This window comes from Clarias gariepinus, chromosome 28, assembly GCF_024256425.1.
Source record: "Clarias gariepinus isolate MV-2021 ecotype Netherlands chromosome 28, CGAR_prim_01v2, whole genome shotgun sequence".
Lineage (NCBI taxonomy): Eukaryota > Metazoa > Chordata > Actinopteri > Siluriformes > Clariidae > Clarias > Clarias gariepinus.
Window position 1 is genome coordinate 17075085 of NC_071127.1, and position 18100 is coordinate 17093184.

At 37.3% G+C, this 18100-nt stretch overlaps 2 protein-coding genes across 8 annotated transcripts; both read left to right on the forward strand.

Moving 5' to 3' along the window:
• Positions 1-740: 740 nt before the first annotated feature.
• LOC128516074 (formyl peptide receptor 2-like) lies at positions 741-2625 on the forward strand. The gene is made up of 3 exons (XM_053490372.1): positions 741-828; positions 1233-1791; positions 2012-2625. Exons 2-3 carry the CDS (start codon positions 1240-1242, stop codon positions 2507-2509), a joined length of 1050 nt encoding a protein of 349 aa, XP_053346347.1. The 5' UTR covers positions 741-828; positions 1233-1239; the 3' UTR covers positions 2510-2625.
• A 7698-nt stretch (positions 2626-10323) lies between these two features.
• LOC128515661 (formyl peptide receptor 2-like) lies at positions 10324-14817 on the forward strand. Of its 7 annotated transcripts, none has more exons than XM_053489762.1 (3): positions 10324-10394; positions 13288-13849; positions 13946-14817. In XM_053489762.1, the coding sequence occupies exons 2-3, from the start codon at positions 13298-13300 to the stop codon at positions 14423-14425; spliced, it is 1032 nt and encodes a 343-aa protein (XP_053345737.1). In that variant the 5' UTR covers positions 10324-10394; positions 13288-13297; the 3' UTR covers positions 14426-14817. The 7 variants fall into 7 exon arrangements, with proteins under 7 accessions (XP_053345737.1, XP_053345740.1, XP_053345739.1 ...); XM_053489765.1 differs by lacking the exon at positions 10324-10394 and adding an exon at positions 10931-11129; XM_053489764.1 differs by lacking the exon at positions 10324-10394 and adding an exon at positions 10931-11129 and having other exon boundaries at positions 13291-13849.
• Positions 14818-18100: the final 3283 nt, after the last annotated feature.

Here is an 18100-nt window from a genome sequence, read left to right on the forward strand (position 1 = left end):
AAACAGGAAGTTACGTCACAGGAAGTGATGTTTTACCAAATTCCAAGAACTTAACTACGTCAAGAAGAAAGCTGTCTGCCACTTGCTTTCGTCTGTGCCCTGCCGCCTTTGCGTCCAACATGCTTCCTGCTCCATGCTGCAGGCCTCACCTGCTCGGCTTCACATTATGACACATAATGACGCATTATCCTAAGGCCATGCCAAAAAGCAAAATCAAAAAACATCACCAGAGAGTTGTTCCAGCTTTTCAGCCGCTTTGGACTTCCAAAGAAGATCCTGACTATGATGTGTCGGCTGTTACAGATAAAGCACATCCGCGCCTTTAGTATACCACCCTGAGACTGACGGCCTCATCAAGCGTCAACACTTCAACAGAAGATCTTAGCTCTTGCCTCTCTCTTGTCTGCCATACACTTTATATTTCAGATAACCCAAAACATATAGTGAAAGCTATCTAAGGCAAAAGAATTAGATATTTCTCACTGATCAAGTCAGTCGCTGCTCTCAACCCAAAAGAGATTCCTCTCTCTGACTGAAGGCAGAAAGACCCACAAGGGGGGAGGAGCTGAAAACTAAAACCACGACTCATTCTTCCGTCATATTTTACTGGCTAACAGAAAAGATCAGAAAAGATAATGAAGAGGATGTAACAAAAAGGGATTACCAATTAATCTAACCCGAGCATACATTTTCAAGTCTTGGCAAAAAAGTCAGTCGGTTTGTTTTTTTGTTCGTTTATCTGTCTGTTTACGGCTATAACATGAATTACTAAGCTATGTAAACTTAGCTGTTGTCATCGGCATAAAGATACACCTATAATACTTTCAGGTAAGAACTTCTGGGCAATATCTGCAGCGATGTTTTACTACAGTTAAGAATCTTGTCACCATACTGTGCTTAAAGTCAACATTGGAAACAATCTAATATTCTCATTAGTATTAGTTAATGCATCTGAAATCATAGCTTGTGTAATTGCTTTCAGATTCAGAAAACCTAAAATAAACATCATGTGCAACTATAGAAGCCTGACTGTTACAATATCTGTTTTATGTGATCTAGAAATCCAATACATGTACAGTATATTACTTATTATATTTACATACAGTACCTGAATAGCACTACTGAAATATTTGCTGGCAGGTATAAAAAGATAATGATTGGGTAAAAATAACAGTTTTAATACTGATAATTACAATAGTGATACAGCATATGGCATTCTTTTTTTGCAGCAGCAGCAGAATGGCTTCTAACAACAGTGTTAACCTCCTTTCTGGTTCTGAATTCTCCAGCAACAATGACAAAGCTACAGTGGACATTGATCCTTTAATGACAAATATCACTATTGTCTTTTACACAATCACTATCCTTTTCGGCATCCCTGGAAACGCTGTGGTCATCTGGATGTCAGGATTCCGTCTAAAAGCCAGTGTCATCAATGTGTGGCTGGTCAACTTGGCTGTGGCAGACCTGATTTTTTGCCTCACTCGTGTTCCTTCATTGATTGGGAAAGTCTTCTATGATAATTGGCCCTTTGGCATCTTTTTGTGCAAGTTTAATGGATTCTTCAAGTACACCAATATGTTCTGCAGTGTATTCCTCCTGGCTGTCATTAGTCTGGATCGGGTGCTTTGCGTTTGGAAACCAGTGTTCACCAGGCGGCGGCGAACTCTGTGTGCGGCTAGACTCATCAGTGTTGGGGTTTGGATTGCGGCGATCGTCTTCAGTGTACCATACTATGTGTACCGACATGTATCTATAGGCCAGAACAACTTCAGCAGGTGCTCCACAGAGGTAAAATAAATCAGTATTTTAAAGTTTTATGGCAAACGGCATCATTGGAGAATTTTATTCTTGTTGCTTAGGTTGTTAACAAATGAATTTAAGAAGGCCTTGAATTAAAATGCATCATCCATCATCAAAAAGCCCGCCCATTTTTGGCGTTAAGAATAGTAAAATTTTTTGTATAATTATATCTTTAATCTGACTTATCTATTTTCACTTAATTCCACAGGTCACTGAATCATCTGAAATAGACAACAGAGCTAAACTGGCCTTATACAGCATTCGCTTCTTATGTGGCTTTTTGTTGCCCTTCCTTATCATTCTAGCCTGCTATATATTAGCTGGTTTAAAGATACATAACACACTTATCATGAGCAAAACACGACTTCTTCGGATTCTAGTTAGTTTGGTCTGTGCCTTCTTCCTGTGCTGGGGACCTTACCACTTCCTCCTTTTGGCCAAGATGGTGGACAGCAAGATCCAAGCAGTAAAAGTGGGTCTGCCCATAGCTAGTGGCATAGCCTACTTCAACAGCTGTGTTAATCCACTTTTATACTTCTGTATGGGGCTGGACAAGAGTCTGCGATTCAAACAAAGCCTGTCTCGGATTTTTGCTAGAGCTCTAGCTGAAGACTGGGAGGGCCAAACCTTACGGTCTAAGGAACGTTCTGGTTCAGGAACAACAGATGACAGTGGAGTTAGATTAGCATTGAAAGAGTCAAGGTGACTGGAAAGTACACCTCTGTGAGAATGGTTTCTTACCTGGTAACAGCCTAAATGTCTTCATTAACAGTGCTGTTCGTACTTGCCATTGTGGACTTCATTTTACTTACATATGGGATAAATACTGATCAGTGTGGATGTTGTTTCTTTAACATATTTGGTTTCATTATAAGAAAAAATAAATCTTTGATTAATATGGCTTGGTCACATGGTCACAATGTTGACTTTGATGGTTTATTTATGTTAACTAATAAATTCAATTATGGTAGACAGCAAGATTTCCAATATAACTCTGAATTGACCCTATTTCATTTTTTACCTTGATGTGTGCTATGGACAAGCCTGTCTAAAATAAAAAGAAATGAAGAAAACTTTTTAAAAATTCAATGACGGGCACACCTCAATAGTCTGGAAAAGATTTGTTCAGGCTAAATGATATCATTACATTGATGTTATGTTACATTTTATTATAATTATTTACACATTGCATTATAATTTTAATGTTATTTTCCTGTTGTTCTTTTCTTACAATAATACAGAATATTTGGTGTAAAGGAACTATTGGTCAATCCATCGCAGGGCACACACGCATACACACTCATTCACACACTAGGCAAATTGGGAATGGCAATTAGGTTAATCTGCATGTCTTTAAACTGTGGGAGGGAACAAAAGTAACAGGAGGAAACCCACCAAGAGCATGGGAGAACATGCCAATTCCATGCACACAGACTCCGAGGCGGGTCCGAATCGATCCTCGTCCCTGGAGGTACAAAGCAACAGTGCTAGCCATTGTACCACCTGGCCACTACAGTAGAATATTATTGGGAGTAGCCATAGTAGTAGAAGTTCATTAGTCTTAGTGAATGAAAATACTGCTGAAACTAAGCATGTTCCTTGACTACATAATAGTTGCACAAAACGTAGCTTCTAGGAGTGCTGAATATTGATACCGACTACGTTTACATTTGGCAAACACTCTTATCCATAGCAACTTATATATTTTTTTATCTCATTATACATCTGAGCAGTTGAGGGTTAAGGGCCTTGCTCAAGGGCCCAACAGTGGCAACCTGGTGGTTGTGGGGTTTGAACCTGGGATCTTATGAACCATAGTCCAATGCCTTAACCACTGAGCTACCCCTGACTAGTATACAGTTGGATATTATGTAAAAGGGAGGAGCTGAAAACTAAAACCACGACTCATTCTTCCATCAAATTTCACTGAATATACTGTAACGGTAAGATCAGAAAAGATAATGAAAAAGATGTAATAAAAAGGGGGAAGCAATGAATCTAACTCGAGCATACACTTTCAAGTCTTGACAAAAAAAAGTCAGTTTGTTTGTTTTTTTGTCTGTCTGTTTACAGCTATAACATTAATTACTAAGATATGTAAAGTTAGCTGTTGTTTAGGGACAGAAAAAAAATCATCGACATAAAGATACACCTATAATACTTTCAGGTAAGAACTTCTGGGCAATATCTGCGGTTATGTTTTACTACAGTTAAGAATCTTATCACCATACTGTGATTAAAGTCAACATTGGAAACAATCCAATATTCTCATTAGTATTAGTTAATGCATCTGAAATCATAGTTTGTGTAATTGCTTTCAGATTCAGAAAACCTGAAATAAACATCAAGTGCAACTATAGAAGCCTGACTGTTACAATATCTGTTTTATGTGATCTAGACCATGTGACCAAGCCATATTAATCAATGTTGACTTTGATGGTTTATTCATGTTAACTTATAAATTAAATTACGATAGACAGCAAGATTTCCAATATAACTTTGAATTGAACCTATTTCATTTCTTACCTTGATGTGTGCTATGGACAAGCCTGTCTAAAATAAAATGAACTAAAGAAGACTTTTCAAAAATTCAAGGACGGGCAAACCTCAAGAGTCTGGAAAAGAATTGTCCAGGCTGAATGATATCATTACATTGATGTTATGTTGCATTTTTATTATAATTATTTACACATTGCATTATTATTTTAATGTTTTTCTTTTCTTACAATATTAAAAACTTAGAGAGTATTTGGTGCAAAGGTCTGTTGATTTGTGTCACTGGTTTATGTTGCATTTGGTTAATTTAACTTCTCGCAATCATATTTTTCCCACTAAGATTTGGTTGAATACTTCACTAATGCACTTATCCCAGCATTTCACTAGTGCTTGGATACCATTAAGGTAGAAAGCCATGATCAGACAGCCCGCTTCACAAGTGAAACACTGCCCTCCCAGCAGGCCTGGACTGACCATAGGGCATACCGGGCAATGCCCGTTGGGCCGACGCACATTTTTGGGCCGGGGCTGTCAGTCATAATTTAATATTTTTGAAAAAGTTTATTAGGCCAATTTATTTATTACCGCAGTAATACGGTAGAGTATTTGAGACACGAATCGCGCCCCATTGGTTGACTGTCTTAAAGGACAATGAGCGAGTCCAATTAAATCTCAGGCCACTCCCTGCCTCCCTCCTGGCCAGCAACTAATCTTCCCTTGACAAAATCTGCTATTTAGAGTTTGACCAGAGTTTGAGATGAGTCCGTCTATAACAATGGATAAACCAGAAAAAGAGAGAAAAGAGCAAGGGGGGTGAAGAGAAGCTGCGGGAGAAAAGACGCAAAAGCCTACAAGTGGATCAGGAAAATGTGTGAAAATCATTTTATGTGCGGAATTTTTTTTTTACCAAGGTTATTTGCTTCCATGCAGATTACTGTGGTATAATGTTTGAAACAAAACAGTGAGCGCATATATCCTTTGATGTGTCATATGCCTCAGCATATTGTTTAAATAATCATGGTGGGCCGCTATGGCCAAAAATGTCAGGGCCGTTTTTTGGTCCCAGTCCAGCCCTCCCTCCCAGGAACGCTTTTATTGGGCCAAAAGTGTGTAAATGACTTCGTTTGCATGGGGAACTGTACAGGGGATGTGGCAATAAGCCCCAGCCAAGTTCCTGTAATGTGTAAGTGGTGTCCGTAAATAATTGTTTGTAAAGTACGCACAGACAGATGCGTCTCTTCCACAAGTTGGCTACAAGTTATTTGTCGATTATTAAGATCAAGCGTTCCACTGGCTCATGGTTCACGGGAACAACTGCAATGCCTTCATTCATGATAAATTTAATCACAAATCCCAGTTTGACTTGAACTGCCCTTGAATGATTGCTTCGTTTAGAATTAATCCTTATCTCAAAATAATATATATTTTAATAAAAATTTACATTAAAAAAAAAAAAAATCTTTTATCATTATGTGGAGACAGTACACTATACATTGTGTCTTTGGGAAAGCACCGGGACGCTATTAAATTGAAATTTTGTATATAACCACTTGAACTTGAACTTAAAAGTGTAATTTATTATTTGTAATTATTATATGTATCCTATACGGGAGTCAGGAGAGGAAGGAAAAATGTGTTCTTTCATTAAAGTGATCTGAAACGAAAACCACACACATTCATTCAGTTGCGAAGAAGGAGAACTGAGGGCCGGAATAGCAAGTGCAGTCTTGTGGACATCAAAGTTCGCCGTGGTCAGGTGAGGTGAGCCAGACAAGATTGAAGGTGAATGAGCCGAGGAGGCAGTAGACAAAAGGAGTGCATGTGCTCTGGCTCACTTTAAAATTGAAAGTAGTCCAGCAGTAAGAGGAACCAGCGGGTTATGGGGGTGACCAAGGGTTACTGTCTTTAGTCCTTTCTAATGGGGAAGGTGGTTGGTGACCAACATGAAGTGCAGACCCACCAAGTAGCATTTTAGCTCCTCTACAGCCCATTTAATGGCAAGGGCCTTGCATGCTATAGCATGTTGTTCTGCTGGTGTTAGTTCCCTACTCACAAACAGGACTGGATGTTCCTCATCGTCAAATTCCTGGGAGAGGTCAGCTCCAAGCTTGGTTTCTAAAGTATCTGTGTACTGTGCATCTGAAGCACCAGGAAGGGAACGGTTGAAGTCAGGGTTATGGTGGATGGGGGAACTGGTAAGGTAGGAGTTCAACTGTTGGAATGCCTTTTTCGCCTGTCAACTGCACTTCTTCATTCTGTCCCTTCCTTGGCAGGTTTCAAGAGGGGAGCTGCCTCGGAGAAGATGATGGGCAAAAATGTCAGTGGTAACTTTCTATTCACAAGAACACACTTACCTGTGAGTAGGTGCGGATAGCATTGACTTTTTTATCTTGGTGCTTTGGCAACCTTCAGCCATTTTGATACCCCAGGTACTGTCCCTCAGTCAGACCCAAATTGCACTTTTTGAAGTACACTGTTAGGCTGACTTTCCTGAGTTCTGTTCAATACTGAATTGAATTTTCTTCCTGGCCCCTGCCATAAGAGGATACTTTAGTCAAGTCTACCATAGATATGATTTGGGATTTGATCAGACAGTTGATGAGGGCTCTGATTCATATCAGGGCTCTGGATCTTCGTACTTAAAGAGGGTTGGCCGTTCCTGTGGGGATAAGGAAGTGGAACATCTCTTCCTCCGTGTTGCTGGAGCTGGGAGAGTTTAGCAGTTGCATTAGATAGAGAAGGGCCTTAGTCAGGGAGGTGAACAAGAACCCGATGATCACTCTGTCAGAGCTCCAGAGGTCCTCTGTGGAGAGAGAAGAACAATCAGACCTAAATGGTAAAGTGGCCAGACGGAAGCCACTCCTTAGTAAAAGGCACATGGCAGCCCGTCTGGTGTTTGCCCAAAGGCACCTGAAGAAACAAAATTCTTAGGTCTGATGAGACTCTCTGGCCACTCTACCATATAGTCCTGATTGGTGGATCGCTGCAGAGATGGTTGTCCTTCTGGAAGGTTTCTCTCTCCTCACAGAGGTGAAGAGAGTGAAGTGATCCCCCGATCACTTAGTTTAGATAGCTGGCCAGCTCTAGGAAGAGTCCTGGTGGTTTCAAACTTTTTTCCACTTATGGATGATGGAGGCCACTGTGCTCATTGGGACCTTCAAAGCAGCAGAAATTTTTCTGTAACCTTCCCCAGATTTGTGCCTCGAGACAATCCTGTCTCTAAGGTCTACAGACAATTCCTTTGACTTCATGCTTGGTTTGTCCTCTGACATGAACTGCCAACTGTGGGACCTTATATAGACAGGTGTGTGCCTTTCATGTCCAATCAACTGAATTTACCACAGGTGGACTCCAATTAAGCTGCAGAAACATCTTAAGGATGATCAGGGGAAACAGGATGATCAGGGGAAACAGGATGCGCCTGAGCTCAATTTTGCAAACGGTGTGAATACTTATGTAAATGTGCTTTCTTATTATTTTTTTTATTTTTAATAAAATTCGCAAAAATCTTAAAACCAAAAAAGTATGATGTTGTCATTATGGGGTGTTGTGTGTAGAATTCTAAGGGAAAAATGAATTAAATCCATTTTAGAATAAGCCTGTAGCATAACAAAATGTGAAAAAAGTGATGCGCTATCAATACTTTCCGGATGCACTGTACAATCATCATGCACGTGTACAGTGAAAACAGTATAGTATATTCATAGTATTTGATTATTATTTTAACTTTACTTTTTCCTCACTGCAATTCTTACTTGTTGTATAATATGTAAACTGGCTGCTGTAACACTACAATTTCCCTTTTGGAATTAATAAAGTATTCTATCTATCTATCTATCTATCTATCTATCTATCTATCTATCTATCTATCTAAAAATATATTTTTTTGCATTTTCACTGCATGCTAGTTCATAGTGAGAACACTATGTTGATGGTAGACATTAACCAACACGGACAATATTGCAAGCTATTTAAAATTCATCGATCTTTTAGGAGATGACAAGGCCCAGGCCAGTCTACTGACATGCAGACGTGGGTAGAGTAGCCAAAAATTGAACTCAATAAGCGTATTTGGTGAAAAGACTACTTAAGTACTGAATAACTGTTTCAATCGTAATGTCCGATTTATTTATTTATTTAGAAATTATGTAAGCAGCCAGACAAAATGATGAAATAATGTACAAATTCTGACATTTCCAAATAATAAAATAAATGAAATATATGCAACATTAAATAAAACAGCTAAACTAACCGAGCCATGTTTCCTTCGCTGTCTACCATACAGTAGCTGAATTTTTTTTCCCCCGGCTATGCAGCGTTTCTGTGTGGTCATGTGACCACATGTGATTATTATTATTGCGGCTGATTGGTCAAACGGAGTTACTCGATTATTGTTGCTACGTCTGATTAATGAAACACAGTCATGCTGCATTTGTCTGGGAAAAATAAAGAATATCTAATGTGTAGAATAAATGGTTAGAGAAGTAAGAAGTCAATTGTAGCCGAATGTAGCGGAGTAAGAGTAGCGTTTCTTCTTCACAAATCTCCTCAAGTAAAAGTAAAAAGTTTGGTGCATTAAAACCACTCATAGAAGTCATTTATTTTCAAAAAGTTACTCAAATAAATGTAATCACGTAAATGTAACTCGTTTCTACCCACCTTTGTTAACATGTTTTAAGAGTTAAATGGAAGTGACTACTGCCTGTCAGGGTTAGAACTAGATCTTTGACCAACTCTATGTTCAACTCTATGATTTGTTGTGGCAGTCATGCATCAGATTCTTTTGCGGAGTGTTTCCTTCCTCATTGTATGTAGATGATTCTAGCAAAGATGCTGCACCAGCAACATTTCTTACTTTGCCCTTTTTCAGGTTAAAAATATTGACTCATGACTACATAATCTACATCCTGCCTGGGTCGAATGCTGAAAAGGGTACGCAACTGAAGCTAAATGCACTGGTTACCCCTGCATACTGATCATACAGTATGGCAGATATAATTTGTTTACATCTGCCATGTGTTTCAGCGCAATGTGTTTTAACTGTAATTTTGAAGAAGCCAGAACTGAAACAAATTACTATGCACAACAAAATCATCAAAGACGAATATGATTAGTCAGAATAATTACAATAATTAGTCCGAGAAGGAACTACGAGGGTCAGATAAATTCTGAATGAGCTAGAGAATTTCAAGTAGTTGATGAGGCAACCCTGCACTAATCTGGGCTTGATGGATTAAAACTTGCAAAATAGGAAGATATTTTAGAGGTTATGCAAATGTGAAAAATGGTGCCACAAAATGCTACAGAATATGTTATGGAAACCCAACATTACTCAGTGAAGCATGGTGGTGGGACAATCATGCTGAGAGTTACCCTTGGCCTCTTGCTTGCCATGACAACACATGTCCTGTTTACTGTCACTGATCTTTGAAGGATAGTGTCTTGTAGGCGTAGCAATAGTTGTGCCATATTTTCCATTATTTTATAATGAAGAGTTTAAACGTGCTTCAAAGGATTTTAAAATGTTGAGATATTTTTGATACCTGCTTAATTCAAATCCAAATCCAGCTCACAAAAATAGTTTGTTCTGTTGGTGTGGTTTTTTTTTTTCTAATAATCTAAAAGCTAATGTCCCTGCAGATCCATTAGGAATACGAACAAGTAAGCAATTTAATGTCTGTATGCAGAGGACGCAGTTTGGATTTTGAATTCTGAAATTCAGTTGAGCTGCACAGACATGTGCAAGAAAGCTAGCAAACTACAAACTAGAATTCTTCACGTTATACCACATCTTATAATTTTACACAAAAAAATCACTTTAAATTCAATAAAATTGAATGGAAGGCAATTCATTTACTCTTTCAGCATTCTATGTATAGACTGAGTGCAAATGTGAGGTGTGAACAGTAACACCACAGATGTAGATAAGAAAAACATGCAAGATTAGCCTCAACATGCAGTATGACCTGCCAGTTCCTGTTTCTGCACTCTTCACAACATTATGTAAACTCATAGCGGCTATTTCGCTTGGTTAGGCATTTTTGGGCTATGATAAGTTTAAGGAGGTTTTCTCGAATGCTTGGACGTAACTGACTGTGAGACTTATTATTATTATTGTTATCATTATTAATATTAGTACTGTAGTAGGAGTAGTAGTAGTAGTGGTATTGTTGTTGTTGTTGTTGTTGTTGCTGCTATTAGTGGTAGTGGTTGTATTTGTTGCAGTAGTAGTTCATTAGTCTCGTTTAGAGAAAATGCTGATAAAAGTGAGCATAATCCTTGACTATTAATGACAATTATACAAAAGTTATCTTGAATTTTAAAAACATACTGGTATGTACAGTAAGGGTGCTGCCAGGCTAGTACAGACTCCTGGGGTATAATGGGCATAATGGTTATACAATATATATCTTTAAAAAAAAGAAATTGGATGTTGTTCTTTTTTTGAATATATATATATATATATATATATATATATATATATATATATATATATATATTTCAATTTGAATTTGGATTGAATTTTAATTGTTTTTTTTTTTTAAGTGGCACACCTCTGGCTAATCGGTTTGGCCAATCCAGTAGATTAGTAGTAGTAGTAGTAGTAGTAGTAATAGTACTAATAGTGCTAATAGTCAGTTAGCATGCTCATTGACCATTGTTTCCAAGAAAAAGTGCTCATCTACATACTAGCATGTAACTGGATATTTTGCACAAGGGAGGAGCATACGAGTGCACCATGACCCATTCTTCCTTCTTATTTCAGTAATAACAGAAAGACAAAAAAGAGAAGAACACTAGGAAAAGAACAATCAAGGAATCTGACCTGAGTATAGATATATTTTATTATTCTTGAAAAGATAATAATTTTATATTTTCATAGCTATAACATTTATTATTTCACTATATGAAGTTAGTTGTTGTTTAGACACAGAAACAATATTAGCTTAAAGATTAAAAACGAAATAAATCAATGTCCAGGTAAGAACCGTATATCTGTATCTCCTTGGTAATGTAATATTGTAATAAGTATTATTTAATTTAATGATTTCTATCTGTAAATCTTAGCTTGCGTCCTCGGATTTTATATGTATACACTACCAGACAAACGTTTGGCATCAAAAATATGTAATAATCTCATTTGAACAGTTGAAATTGAGATGTTTCTGCTACTTATACTTTGTAAAGCTTCATAACGCCTCTAATCTGAGGTGCTGTTGTTAATTGGTGATTTCTGAGGCTGGTGACTCTAAGTGAATTTCTCCTCTGCAGCAGAGGTACGTTTTGGTCCTGCTGTCCTGGAAAGGTCTTTATGAGAGACAGTTTCATCATGGTGTTTGATGGGTTTTGAACAAGGCGATACTGTTCTTGCAAGAACTATTCCAGAACAGCTGAACAATTCTGAAAAAAGCTGAGTTAATTCATAGTTTTGAAAAAAAAAAATATATAGAATTGTTCTAGAATGTAGAAAATAAATTCAAACTCGTGTCCATACTTTTGACTGGTAATGTAGATAAAAAAAGATGTACTGTATATGTAATGTATATAAAATAAGATGCATATTTTTACTTATAATAAATTTAATCTGAAGATGTAGAACATAAAAACCGTGTCTTCTAAAGGTCTAGGATCATTCACTTTTCTTACTGCGATACTCAATTACCAGTAAATAATATCTTACATTTTATTAAACATATGGAAATAGCTAGAATCCACTCTGTTGTATGTTTTATATGGTTCGTATCAAATCTCAAAAAGTGCCAAAATTAAATTAAAGGCAGTAAAAAAAAACAAAAAAACAATGACAACGGGCTCCTTTTTTCCGATGCTACAGTACCATTGGGATAAGAAGTTATGGAAAAAGTAACTGTTCTGGGGGGAAAAAAAGGATCATCTAGCAGGATCATTGTATCCTTAGGGCTGAGGGTAGTAATAATAAATAATAATAAAATAAAATAAAAAAAACAGGCTATGTGATATAAACAGCAAGTGCAACAATAGGAGTCTATTCTTCTATTAAAAACATTAACATTAAACCCAGCTAGGGTTTGGGTTCCCCTTGTGCCACCAGGGCAGCTCTGTCCCCTTGGGTCATGACTCTACAGGACCTCTGAGTGCACTGTGCTGTCTGGTAGCAGGACCTTGACAGTGAATCCTTTGGGTGTTGTTGGTTGGTGGTGAAGCCACTGTGGATCAGATTTGTTTGACAGATTTATCAGACTGGTATCTGCGGAGTTTGAGGGCCACGTCGGTCCATTCTGCCTTTGGTCCTCACAGACATAGGTGAGCTTCGGTTGCGCATGGTATATATGATATATATGGTATTTAATTGAAAATTAATGTTAATACATAAAATTTCATTGGCCTGGTGATAAGGTTCATGTGGTTAATGAGGTTGATGTGTATTAATATTACCAATTTAAGTTTCACATATTTAACTCTCTTTATTGTTTAAAATGTATGTAATTTTATTTAGAATTTTAATTTTGGATTATGGCTCACATGATATCAGCGCATTTATTAGCAGAACTTAACTTGAATAAAAAACTGAAATGCAATTCATTTTAAATATGATTTTACAGATAAGCTGCTAATGAGTTAATTTTTCCAGTCCTGTATTTCGTGAGGGTGAAAGGGTTAGATGCTAAAATAAAACTATTTCCCCCCCAAATCATTTCCTCCTTTTTTTTCTTCTTCTTCTACTTCTTCTAACATTCATGAAAACAGGCATTGAGTAAGACACTGTCAGTCTTTGGGGAAGTGGAATTTGTGTCATGTGAAAGGAACAAAACAGTGTGTGTGTGTGTGTGGGTGTTATGGTGTAAGTGTTCATATGGTGCATGTTCCTTTGCATTTATTTATGTTTCAATAACATGCATGATTAGCACCACCTGAATGGAGAGGACTGTTAAGTGGGATTTAAAAAGAAATGGTGTTTATGCTAATAATTACAATAGTGATACAGCATATGGCATTCTTTTTTTGCAGCAGCAGCAGAATGGCTTCTAACAACAGTGTTAACCTCCTTTCTGGTTCTGAATTCTCCAGCAAAAATGACAAAGCTACATTGGACATTGATGCTATTATGGAAAACATCACTATTGTCTTTTACACAATCACTATCCTTTTCGGAACCACAGGGAACGCTGTGGTCATCTGGATGTCTGGATTCCGTCTAAAAGCCAACGTCACCAATGTGTGGCTGGTCAACTTGGCTGTGGCGGATTTGATTTTTTGCCTCACTCGTGTTACTTCGTTGATTAAGAAAGTCTTCTATGAATATTGGCCCTTTGGCACCTTTGTGTGCAAGTTTAATGGATTCTTCAAGTACACCAATATGTTCTGCAGTGTATTCCTCCTGGCTGTCATTAGTCTGGATCGGGCGCTTTGCGTTTGGAAACCAGTGTTCACCAGGCGGCGGCGAACTCTGTGTGCAGCTAGACTCATCAGTGTTGGGGTTTGGATCGTGGCGATCGTCTTCAGTGTACCATACTATGTGTACCGACAAGTATATATAAGCAAGAAAAACGTGACCAAGTGCTCCATGGAGGTAAAAACAAACCCAACAACAATCGTTCAATCAAATAAGTCGTTTAATGGCTTTTTTGCCTTTCCATTGACGTGCCCGTTCTTCTTGATTCCACAGGTGCCGCAATTAACTGAAGATGACAACAGAGCTAAACTGGCCTTGTACAGCATTCGCTTCTTATGTGGCTTTTTGTTGCCCTTCCTCATCATCCTAACCTGCTATGTATTAGCTGGTTTAGGGATACGCCGAACACGTATCCTGCACAAATCAAAACCCCTCAAAATTCTTTTTGGTTTGGTCTGTGCCTTCTTCCTGTGCTGGGGGCCTTACCACTTCTTCCTTTTGGCCAAGATGGTGGAGGGCAAAAGCCAAGCAGTAAAAGTAGGACTACCCATAGCTAAGTGCGTAGCCTACTTTAATAGCTGTGTAAATCCACTTTTGTACTTCTGTATGGGGCTGGACAAGAGGCTTCGCTTTAAACAAAGCCTGTCTCGGGTTTACGCTAGAGCTCTAGCCGAAGACTGGGAAGGGCAGTCTAAGGAACAGACAGGTTCAGGAACAGTGGATGACAGTGGGAGTGCATTTCCAGGGAAGTAAATGTCTGGAGGAGTAGCTAATGTTGAAAAAAAAAAAAGCTGTACAATAATTGCTCGAGTTCCATTATACACTGTAGCAAATGTTAATAAAAAGACATTTATGTTAACGTTAGATTGCTAGTAACTACCAGAACTCATTATATTCATTAATACTAACAAATGTTAAGCTAGTAACCCATAAGTACTGTTAACAAGGTCTATTAACACATGTGCATCATCTAGCAAGAATACACATGAAATAGACCGCATGTGCAACTATAGAGCTCTAACTGTTACATTATAGCTTATTAAAGGGTAATCTAATTATCCTCTAACAAGTGGTCATTATTCTAAATGTCCAAATATTTATGTAAATTTCATTGTTTTTAATTTATAAGCTTTTCGCTTTCTTTTTTTTAAAATTTTTTTTATATAAGCCATTTTAAAACTTTATTACAGCTTGGTCCCTTGGATGAGACATCAATTTATGTGAAACTTCATATAATTAATGAAGTAGGTTAATATACCGTATGTTATAATTGATAAGGTTAATTGTTATGCAAGTATAACTAAATCGAATCATTTGTGATTAATTGGATAATGTCCCTGTAGTTTACTGTGTTGGGTCGCCACAGCGGACCATCTGATGTGCACAACAACTTAGCACAGCCGTCCCATTATATTTGGGCTTGGGACTGGCACTGCATCCATTACAATTCAACTCAATTATATGTAAATAGCTATTTTAACATGGGCCATTTTCACAAAGCAGCTTTACAGAATTAAATAAAAAAATCTAAGGAAAAAAGATACGATGAATTATGTATTATCGGATTTTCCCTGATGAGCAAGCCGAGGGTGATGGTGGCAAGGAAAAACATTCTAAGATGGCAATGGGAAGGACTGTTTGTACTGTTTGTAATTTCAGTCCAAAACTATTAAGCGAGTGCACAGTCACAAGTCATATGATAAAATAATAATAATAATAATAATAATAACAATAATAACTGCCTTGATCAGCCGAGTCCAAGACCATTATCTTAAATGAACATTTTATATATATATATATATATATATATATATATATATATATATATATATATATATATACACGTGTGTGTGTACAGTACCAATATACAGGTACAGTTTAGAGTCATTTGTACATAACAAATATTTGTTACATGAATGACTTTTATGACCTACAACCCTATACTTTTTGCATAATTTTCACAACATTTTTGCCAAATGTATTGTTACATGTTATAAGGATCATGAACAAGCCTTTTTGGAATAATATTTTGGAAAAGAAAATCGTTCTAATTTTGTGCTAAAGACTTGGGTACATTATTGAAGCAATGAGTATTTTATGGTTTAAAACTGGATTTTAGATAAGATGTTTTGAAAATGTTTTAAATTGGTATAATTATGTGTAAAAAAAACAAACAAAAAAAACATGATCTACAAGTTTTATTCCAACCATATTGCTATGGTATTTATTGACACATGGTCACCCATAACAAATTTGCTACATGTCCTCAGTAACAAAATAAAGAAGATACAAATGGGTTATTGTGGTGTATGGTTTCATTCAAATTGCAAGTTTACACCTTACATGAGACTTGACCTGTTGTATATTTCAATTACATTTATTAAATATAAATGTACTTTGTACATTAACCCTCTAATGTAGAACCTTGCATTTCATCAATTTTGATTATTTTAAATAATACATTCAATGATTTTCTATACCACTTATCCTGTACGGGGTCATGGGAGGCCTGGAGCCTATCCCAGGAGACTTTGGGCACAAGATAGGGTACATCTTTTCAGGGTGTCGATCCATTACAGGGCACACACACAAACACTACGGGCAATTTGGCAATGCCAATTAACTTAATCTGCATGGCTTTGCACTGTGGGAGGAAACCCACCAAGCACGGGAAGAACATGAAAACCCTGCGCACAAAGACCTGAGGCAGGAATTGAACCATGCTCCCCTCCTTAAAAATCAATCACATTGATTTTTTTCATAATATAATTTCGTCGTTTTTAAATTTCAGCTGGGATTTTGGAGGTAAATGGCTGTTTGTTGATTAGGTACAATGGAAAGAATCCTATCGATTTTTTGGCACTCAGTATGTTGAAACGACATTGTTTTAGTCCGACTCTAAAATCAATATTTTAAAATAAATGCGAACATGTTAGTCCAATTAAAATCATACTAAATCGAATTTCTCAAAGTCAGACTAGCACGCCCAAACAATGCAGTTGGGAGTATACCACAGAAATCGGCCCAGGTCGAGCAAACTGCACAACAGCAGAAGAAGCCACTAACAATAGCTACAGTGTTGTGTGACAGTGACAGTAACACCACAAATACAAGGAATAGCATGCATCTCATTTGCATAAAAGACCTTTTGCATAAAAAGACATTGTCCCTGCCCCCATCGTAGCAAAGTCTGACATACTGAGGTCAATAAATCGATAGTAGTTTTCGATTTTGATTTAATTTACAAACAAACACATTACAATTTTTTTTTTACAAATAAACTAGATCCCATATAAAGTAAAGGCTAGCCAAAAGTTCTTTAAATATTTAAAAATCACCACAAAATTGCTGTGTGGTGCATAGAAAGCATAAGGACGGCTGTGGATGTTCTTCCTTGTATAGCCTTAGGACTGCAATTGCTAATAACAGCTAGCACTTAAGGCTCTATTCCATCCATCCATCCATCCATCCATCCATCCATCTATTCATCTAAAAACCTCTGTAGTCCAACTAGGGACCTTTGTATTTATTTCCATCTTATACAACCATGGTAGGACCTCCAGTCAGCATTCACATGCACATTCGCACAATTTGGGAATGCCAGTTAGCATAATCTGCAAGTCCTTAGACTGTCAGAGGAAACCGGAAGAAACCCACCAAGCACCGGGAGAACAAGCAAACTCCATGCACACACACCCGGGAACCAAGCCCAGGACCTGAGGGTGCAAGGCGACAGTGCTAACCACTAAGCCACCGTGCAACCTCGTCTCTATTTCAAGCTTCAAATTTTATTGTCATATGCACAGTGAAGAAACATGTTCCCCCCTGTACAATGAAATTCTTGCTAATGAATGCCGCTAAAAAGTAGAATATAAGCATAAATATAGAATAAAAAAAGGCAGAATATAAAAACATGCAAAAGTATGAAATGAATAAATATAATAATATAAACACTGTAAAAACAGATGTAGTGTGCAAAGTATATATATATAGAAAGCCCGCAGTGTGTGTTCAAGGCTTGTGCAAATTGTGCAAATGATTGTGCAATGATTGTAATATAATAATTATTGTGTGATTGTGCAAAGTCTGCAATGAATGTCCCAAAATCCAGTGCAAAGTCTGCAATGAATGTCCAATATCTGTGTCAGTAGTTGAAAACAATTTTAAAAAGACCATGCTTGCCCACTTCTGTCAGCAGTTTAGGGGTCTGATGGCAGTGGGAAAGATTAAATATTGATCAGTCAATATCTTCAGCTTAAATCAATAAACTTTAAGTACTATAATATTGATACTGTTATAAATTCAGACGCCGTAAAGCTCATAAGTTCAGATTTACACAGCTGTACTTTTTAGTATACTAGAGGTTTACCCGTGGCTCCAATCCTGACCCTTGCATGCTACCATTACCTGTGCACGGAGTCCGCGGTT

What these genes read in the sequence shown, in the direction of transcription:
- LOC128515661 (XM_053489761.1), top strand. An exon ending in TGACCAAGTGCTCCATGGAG is followed by an intron (nt 13,850 to 13,945) that starts GTAAAAACAAAC and finishes TTGATTCCACAG; the next exon opens with GTGCCGCAATTAACTGAAGA.
- LOC128516074 (XM_053490372.1), top strand. Translation starts at nt 1,240, where the DNA reads ATGGCTTCTAACAACAGTGTTAACCTCCTTTCTGGTTCTGAATTCTCC. An exon ending in TCAGCAGGTGCTCCACAGAG is followed by an intron (nt 1,792 to 2,011) that starts GTAAAATAAATC and finishes TTAATTCCACAG; the next exon opens with GTCACTGAATCATCTGAAAT.